Raw genomic sequence first — 8,492 nt, 5'->3', positions numbered from 1 at the left:
CAAGACAGACTTCCGTTTGAGGTTGTGTCGTCATCCAATCAGCACACAGCATACCAACATTGATGGTTAACCCGGCGTTCCACACAAACACACACACACACACACACACACACACACACACACACACAGGCGTTTACGCACGTCAGCGTTTGGTGGTCGGGGGGAGGGGGGACCCTGTTGCTCGGCAGAGGTGCTACTGTGCGTGCGGCGTTTTGCGAGGACACTCTCGGGTCCGTTCGTCCAGACGTCCGCATTACACAGTCAGCTCATTCCGCCACGCGTGGCGTCCCTGTTGACCTCCTCTGCCTCCGCCCCTTCCTCCTCGTCCCCCGCCCTTCCCATCATCCTCAGCGGCCACAGTAGGCCGTGTTTGTGGTGGTGGCCGCCGTGGCGGGCGCCCGCAGCGGCGCCGTTGCCGTCGTCGGGCGGCCGGCAACAGGGGGCGGACTTGTCCTTGGTGAGGAAGTAGAGGAGGGCGTTGAGCCAGGCGTTGAACGAGGCCAGCGGCCGGGTGATCTTGTAGCACATGGAGACCATGGTCATGGTGTGACACGGGACCCCCTTGGTCACCTTGAGGACCAGGAAGATGGTGCGCGTCACGTGGAAGGGGAAGAAGCAGAGCGCGAAGAGCAGCGTGATGGTGACGATGGTCTTGATGGATTTGCGGCGCCGGTGGGCGTACGGCGAGCGGGTGCCAACGACGACGGAGTACATCCCCTCCCTCCCTCCTCCGGCCGTCGTCCCCATCCTGCTCCCTCGTCCCCCGGAAGCCCCTCCCTGCCGGGCGGCGTTGGCGGCGGCGGGGGGGCCGTGCGACCTCAGGGTCCTGAAGATGGTGAGGACCACGTGCGAGTAGCACCAGGCGATGATGGAGAACGGCAGGAAGAAGCCCAGCAGGTGGAGGACGATGCCGTACGGCACGTAGTCCGGGAACTCGCTGTCGATGGCGTCGTCCCAGCAGTTCTGGTAGGCCTCCACGGCGCCGCCGTAGTCGCCGTCCGCCGCCTCCCCGCCGCCGCCCACCTCCCGGGTCACATGTCCCGTCTGGGCGAAGCGGAAGATGGGGCACGTCAGGGCGAAGACCACGCCCCACACCAGCACGCAGGTGCCCTTCACGGCTCTCTTGGTCTCGAGGGTGATGGTGCGCATGGGGTGGCAGATGCCAAGGTAGCGGTGCACGGAGATGCAGGTGAGGAAGAAGATGGAGCAGTAGAGGTTGAAGTAGAACAGGAAGCGCACCAGGCGGCACATGAAGTCGCCGAACACCCAGCGGTCGCGCATCACGTAGCTGGCCACCAGGAAGGGCAGCGACAGGCCGTACATGAAGTCAGTGGACGCCAGGTTGACCATGTAGATGAGCGAGGCGTTCCAGCGCTTGGTGCGGCGGAACGAGCGGTAGAGCACGACGGAGTTGAGCGAGATGCTGAAGACGAAGGTGAAGGAGTAGCAGATGGGGAGGAAGATGTACTTGTAGGACTCGTCGATGCTGCAGGATGGGGGGAGGAGGGGGTAGGAGGAGAAGGAGGCGTTGAGGGGGGCCAGGGCGTTGCCGGCGGCGGCGGTGTCGCCGGCGTCCGAGCCTCCGGGCCCCGCGGTCGTCATGGCTGAGCGCTGGCGTTACCGTGGCGGCGGACGCGCGTCTCGTCTCATGTTCCCATCCCTCGGTTCCTTCCGGAACCCTCCGGCGGAGCTCTCTCGGAACGTTCTCCTGTCCGGGCTCAGGTTCCGGGCGCGTTCAGGTCCTCGGCGTCCGTTTACCTGAAGGATAGGGAGAGAGGGAGGAGTCAAAGCGATGGTTTCATTTGTTTATTAGACGTTTACTCTGTGGTTCGTGCCCCGTGTCAATCAAATAATTCTGGTCTGGACTGGGTGTATGTCCATAATGTTGTCCAATTTTCTCTCTTTCATCCAAGAGGCAGTGGCGGATGAGCCCCCACCCCCCTCACCCCCTCCCTCCCCTAACCCCCCCCCCCCCCCCCCAGCTGTGTACCAGAGACCGCCGATTGCCGCTGACTCAGACCCTTCTCACTCCATTAACTCTGCAATCAGTAACCACACACTTCCCCTCCATCTACCCATCCATCCTTCCCTGCCGTCCCCCTTTTGTCCACGCGCCCCCCCCCCCCCCCCTCCACTCCACAGCTGCCCTCCTTTCAAGTTAACGGACGGACGGACGGATGGAGCCGAGCCTCTCCGTTTATCTTGCGCGAGTGAGCGATCGCCGCCGGCCCCTACGAATGGCGAGCGGACCGCGGGCGTCGGGCCGCCGTCTTCCAGCAAGGAAGTGGAGTTCTTTTGGGCCTGCACGCGCCCCCCCCCCCCCTCTCTCTCATGGTCCAGTTCCTCGCATGCGCCCAGTGACTGTCATCCCTCACTGCCTGTCCGTCATCCCTCCATCCATCCATGCTAGACACACACACAGGTTTGTCATCCCTTCACATATATGGAGGATTCAGGTAAATAAGGGATCACCAGCAAGAGGGAAGTTTTTTTCCCCTCAGAACACAACTAGGCATTAAATAAAATCATTAACTAGGCATCCAAATCATGAACCACATTAAAGCCCACTGAGGATTGGATGGATATTTGCAGCTTTCATAATCCTATTGAATCTAATTTAAGCGTTTTCCCTGGTCAGTGTGCATCTTTGATAGATCATGAGAAACATAAGGTCTCTTTCCCCCGGCTAGGACCTCTCTCTGATGGTAAATATAGAACAGATTAGCAGCAGTGGAACAGATCGGCAGTAATAAACGCTAGTGCACCTAGGAGCACATAAATACCTGGATCACTACAGCTGTGTGTGTGTTGCCGTACGGTAACGGAATGAAACGGCTCACCTGTTGGTCCGAGGCGCTCAGGTCGTCCCTCTCTCACGGTCAGGGGGGAACGGAACCCAATGTTCGAAAGAGACAAAACTTGCAACTTGGGGGTCAATAAAACCGACAGCTTCACAAACCGGAGAGCAAGATGACCGGAGAGGCTGAAATGCCAGAGATGTTTCTCAAATCCTCGAACCCGTTCCCTCGGAAAGCCCCCCTCCGCTCCCAGAAAGAGGAGTCACCTTCAGTCGTTCGCCGTTTGAGGCTGGTCAGGGATCATCCCGTCGACAAGGTGTCTGTGGTCGGAGACTCCGGCCCCTCCCACCTCTCTCTCTCTCTCTCCTCTCCTCCCTCTGTGCTGAGCAAGGCATTTGGTGAAGGCAAACTCCAACCAGGCTCGGGAGACACACGACACGCACATGCATCCGTACACACAAACACACAAGGACATGCATACACAAACATATACCACACACACAAACACACAAGGACATGCATACACAAACATATACCACACACACAAACACACAAGAACATGCACACACAAACATATACCACACACACAAACACACGGAACATGCACATGATCCACTTCCATACCGGTCAGGAAAAGGCCGTCCCAAATACATACAAACATACATGCATACAAAGTAGAGCTAAACACACATGTAGTTCGCTTGAACTGTTTATTCAACTTCAATAAGGCTGCCAGAGGAACCATCAAACAACAATGTCTAACATGATCATGTACAGTATGTCGGGGAGAGTGTGTTTGTCTGTGATACACACTGCGTGTGTGTGTGTGTAAGAGAGTATGTACGGTATGTACTGTATGTGTGTGTGTGTGTGTGATGATCCCCTCTCGCATGTGAGCCCACACAGTGCCGCTTGCTCCCATAGAAAACGGTCAAATTGTTTAATGACACAACAGCGTGTAATGTCTTCCACGCAGGGTAGCCATGGCAATGCGGTGAGGAACCTTTTCTAGGGGCGGCTCTGTGTTTACAACACAGGAGTGTGCGGGTTCTAGTCGGCGTCTATTCTATTCCCGAGTACTAGTCAAAATCATTTCATACACCTATGTGTGCTTTCTTGGTCTTGCATGGTACAACGGAGCCAATGGGCTGGTCCCAACACTTGAAAACCATACTCACCTGACACTCAAGGAAAAGTAAAGCATCAAGTGTATTTGAGAAGATTTTAAAATACTATTTGAATCTGATTTCCGTCTTCATGACTGGACCCAGTACCGGTCTGAGATCACAGGATTCTGTCCGGATCCAGATTAGTAAACACAAGCAACAAACCCATCGACAGAGGATTTGAGAGAACTCGATAGGTATAAGTAAGATGGAGATTATCCCATTTACTTTGTCAGAGGATAAAAGGCTGAGCGGATAACATTTTACTCATGCCTATCCAATCCTTTACATGTAGACAAATGCCTAGGCCGATGTATTTTTAGACAGGGCCTATAATAGGCCTTAATAGGTTTGGTTAGTAATGTCCCAAGCTATGATTGCCTCCACACTGATCATATATCAAGTAAAACATGCAGGAGAAGACAGCGATATGTATTTCCCAACAAAGTGATTAAAAGTCACTCAAATAAGCGGACGGAGCTGGCGTTAAGAGTTAGATTAGACTGTTCTACGGGCGGTGAGAGCAGCCTGGTGATTATCCCTGTATATGCCAGTTTTGTTCCCTTTTAAAAACTAAAAAAAACAACGAAAAACTTTAAAATAAACAAAAGCTCTGTGCAATAGAATCATTTCAGAAGTCTCTTTTTTCCGGAGTGATGCAGTCTCTTCTTCACAGTGAGTGTTCGCTAAAGTGGCAGTGTTCCATTGTCATGGCAATCTGCTGTGACGTCCGCGCCGGGCCCCGCGCTCACGGACATGGGGCGAGGGCCCGTTGGCGGGGGGGTGGGGGGCGTCCGATAGGCCGAGGGTCAGAGTGAGGTCAGAGTGAGGTCATGTCCTGTACCTCCAGCAGCATGGCGTCCTGCTCCGTCCTGAGCTGGTCTCGGGTCAGCAGGCGGCCGACCAGCTCCGAACTCAGGTCTGGGTGGAGGAGGAAACACACACACACACACACACACACACACAGGTGAGAGACCATTTTTGGCCGGTATACCACAGCTTGTAAACAAAAACATTTGATTTAGTTTAGTTCAGTCTGGATACGAGATAAAATAATATTCAATGCATGCAGTGTGTGTGTGTGTGTGTGTGTGTGTGCGTGTCTGTGTTTGCCTGCCGGTTTGTGCGTGACCTCTGACCTTGTATCGCCTGGCTAAGGGAGGTGCGCAGGGCGGTGAGCTCCTTGAGGCTGAAGGTCTGCAGGTCGCTCCTCTCCTGCCTCCTCCTGTTCAGGATGGAGCTGCTACAGGCTGGGATCTGGACCCAGGGGGGGGGGGCAGGGAGGGATGAGGGAAGAGAGAGAGGGAGGGATGAGGGAGGGATGAGGGGAGAGAGAGGGAGGGATGAGGGGAGAGAAAGAGGGAGGGATGAGGGGAGAGAGGGAGAGATGAGGGGAGAGAGAGAGGGAGGGATGAGGGGAGAGAGAGGGATGGATGAGGGGAATGAGGGGGAGGGATGAGGGGAGGGGGGACAGAAGGGAGAGGGGTGACAGGAGAGAGAGAGGGAGGGATGAGGAGAGTGAGAGAGGGTGGGAGGAGGGGAAGAGAGGGTGAGGGATGAGGATGGAGGGGAGAGAGGGATAAGAGGAGAGAGAGGGCAAGAGTTAGAGACGGGGGGGGGGAGGAGACAGAAAGAAGGATCACTTGGCTACATAACATCTGGATCAAGCTGGATAGTACACAGAATAAAGCCCCTCTCTCCTCCCCTCCTCCCCTCCCTCTCTCTCGCTCACCTCCTGCTTCTGCTCGGTCCTCAGCTTGTCTCTGAGCGCGCCCAGTGCGGCCCTGACCTCGAACTTGAAGCCTGACGACTTGCTCTTTTTGGGTGGGGGCGGGGCCTGGGGCACCTGCACCGTGCCCTTCTTCCCGGTCACCTTGGAGGTCTGGAGGCGACAACGCAACGATGAGTGAGGGGCCGTCGGTTCGTGTGTGTGTGTGTGTGTGAGAGAGAGAGAGAGAGAGAGAGAGAGAGAGAGAGAGAGAGAGAGAGAATACGAGTGTGTAAGTGAGAGAAATCGAGGGCTTGTGGGTATTTGCCCCATACCTTTCTGCTGTTATTCTTCTCCTCCTCTTCCTCCTCTTCCTCACTCTCACTGTTGTTGATGAAGCACAGCTGTAGGTTCGTCTGAGTCTGGAGACTGAGGAAGGGTTTTGAAGAGACCGAAGACACGAGAGAGAAAAGGAGAGAGAGAGAGAGAGAGAGAGAAAGAGAGCGTCACACACAATACAGGCGTTGACAAGCACTGAAGCAGAGGCGTGCGCTTCATTCACGTCACCCGGTACAATCCAAGCACTCGGGTGGTCCCGAAAGCGCAAAATCAACTCCCCCCCCCCTCCACACACACACACACACTTTCAGACAAACCCTACCGGGAGGTGAGAGCCGACACGCGGCTGCCGCAGTCCTCCTCGCCGTCGTCCCAGGTGCCCCGGCTCCTCGCCCGCTCCCTCTCCTCCGTCCAGCCCACCGGCGTCTTCCCTCGCTCCAGGGTGGAGGACTACGGAGGGAGAGAACCTCGTCTTATGCCCGGCTCAACCACGGGGCCTTAGGGCCGATTTGATCCCCCCGATTCACCCCCCTCCCGGCGACCGGAGGAGAAATCTGGTCTGGAATGTTGGTCGGTACCGACGTTCGGTCCAGATTATCTTGTAATAATGTGAGGGGTTTACAGATCTAATCGTATACCTCTCGTCTGGCTCGCAGGCCCATCGGGGCCGCCCTGATAATATCACACACGTTTGATTAGATTTAGATTATTACGTCACTACTTGACGAGCAAGACCAGTGGTTCGTTGCTCCCTCGGGCACAGTAATATCCTGCAGTGTGTGATGAGACGTTACCCTCAAATCTTGTAGCGTGTGCGTGCATGTCTGAGACTCGAGAAAAGAACATCTGTTAAGATTCTCCTGCGCGTGATGCAACCTGATTTCGAAATCGGTTAGGATTTTTAAAAATCCTTCAGTGTGACCCCGGCATCAGTTGGGATAAACTATAGACAAAATGCAATGCAGTGCTGCGTGTGCTACTTTACTATCCATACTAGCATTAGCTGTAGTAATAGTAGTAGTATTAGTAGTACTGTAGTAGTGGCAATATAGTATCAGTAGTAGTACCACTGCTAATAATACCACTATTACTATTAGTAGTGGTAATAGTAGTAGTTGTAGTAGCAGTATTGTAGTATTAGTAGTGGTAATAGTAGTAGTAGCAGTATTAGTACTGTAGTATTAATAGCCATAGTAGTAAAGAGTATAATGGATCTCCCAGGTGTTAAACATTTGTTGTTGTGGGAACTAACTAACCAACAAAGTCACGTCAGCAAACACCTGTTGTCCCTCTGTGCCACAGGCAGCCTTCAGTTCACCTCTGACCCTTCACCTCTGACCCCTCACCTTCGCCCTCTCCTTCCTCTCCTCCTCCTGCTTCTCCAGCTCCGCGATGCGCAAGCTCAGGGCCTCCCAGTGCATGATGGGTAGCCCCAGGTCATCCTCGCCGTAGTTCTCCTGCCAGACCAGCGCGGCGCCTTCGGCGTCCTCCTCCCCCTCTTCTTCCTCCTCCTCCTCTTCCTCCTCGGCCTCGTCACTCTCCTTCTCCTCCTCCTCTGTTTCGTCGCTCTCTTTCTCCTCTCCTCGCTCTCTCTCTCTCTCCTTCTCTCCCTCCATCTCTCACTTCAGAAGGGACAGTATACCAGGGAAGGAGGGTTTCCTTGCTGTGTGTCAGAGGCATGTTATTTGTATATACAGTAGCCTATTTGAACACTAAACAAATGCATAGCGATCATACAGTAACTGGTGATATACTCGTAACTAAGCATTTATATAAGCTTTAAAACTATTCTATGAAGTGTGAAGATGCAAAGGTGCCATAGGCCCACGTTTTTGTTCAAATCCAGGCTGAATTTGGATCAGGCTTACAAATTCAACAACAGGGTTGGTGAATTTCATATCAACAGGGTTGGATTGTAAGTATACATGGAGCAAGTATACATGGAGCTAGAAAGTGTGTTCAGAAACAGGCTAATTGAATCAAAATGGAAAATAACAAGTATTTTCATGCCTGTGTGTTTCTTCTAGGCTACAAATAATAATTCTGAGCAAAACAGCCAGGCCAAAAATGTTTGTTACTAGGCCTACACACACAGCTACACAAGGATTTCGGCTTGTCAACTTGTGATTGATCAATTGTGTAACTCGATACTTTTTTTTGACACTTACCGATATCCCCAGGGATTCGAAATAGAGAATCAATTTCTTGCGCTGTCAGACTGGGAGAACAGTTTGTGCCCACATAACTTTCTCTTCCTTGAGCAACTCTTCCAACTGTCCGTTAGTCTCCTTCCTTCTCTCCCTCCTTCCTTTCCAGCCGTCTTTTCATTCCGTGTTTCTTTTCGAAGGGTTTCTCTGGAACTGACTAGCGAATATAACTGTAACGACGCGAGCGGGCTAAAGTTTTAAATTCTTATTAGTTGCAGGCCGTAAAGAAGGTTTAGACGGGTTACCGGGCTAGTAGGCTGTCACACAGCAGAAA

The 8,492-nt window shown here is 53.3% G+C and overlaps 2 protein-coding genes across 2 annotated transcripts; both read right to left on the bottom strand.

The window, feature by feature from the left end:
- Positions 1 to 261: 261 nt before the first annotated feature.
- LOC311319974 (P2Y purinoceptor 3) lies at positions 262 to 1,602 on the bottom strand (the record flags this gene model as incomplete). The annotated part of the gene is made up of 1 exon (XM_084451608.1): positions 262 to 1,602. One exon carries the CDS (start codon positions 1,600 to 1,602, stop codon positions 262 to 264), a length of 1,341 nt encoding a protein of 446 aa, XP_084307734.1.
- Positions 1,603 to 3,538: 1,936 nt separating this feature from the next.
- LOC311319877 (schwannomin-interacting protein 1) lies at positions 3,539 to 8,492 on the bottom strand. The gene is made up of 7 exons (XM_084451507.1): positions 8,180 to 8,492; positions 7,358 to 7,674; positions 6,334 to 6,461; positions 6,008 to 6,101; positions 5,697 to 5,846; positions 5,104 to 5,221; positions 3,539 to 4,885 (listed from the first exon to the last, which is right to left on the bottom strand). Exons 2-7 carry the CDS (start codon positions 7,625 to 7,627, stop codon positions 4,785 to 4,787), a joined length of 861 nt encoding a protein of 286 aa, XP_084307633.1. The 5' UTR covers positions 7,628 to 7,674; positions 8,180 to 8,492; the 3' UTR covers positions 3,539 to 4,784.

This window comes from Borostomias antarcticus (assembly GCF_949987555.1).
Source record: "Borostomias antarcticus genome assembly, chromosome: 17".
NCBI lineage: Eukaryota > Metazoa > Chordata > Actinopteri > Stomiiformes > Stomiidae > Borostomias > Borostomias antarcticus.
The sequence above is the reverse complement of the archived record's forward strand: the minus strand, read 5'-3'. Positions and strand labels throughout refer to the sequence as shown.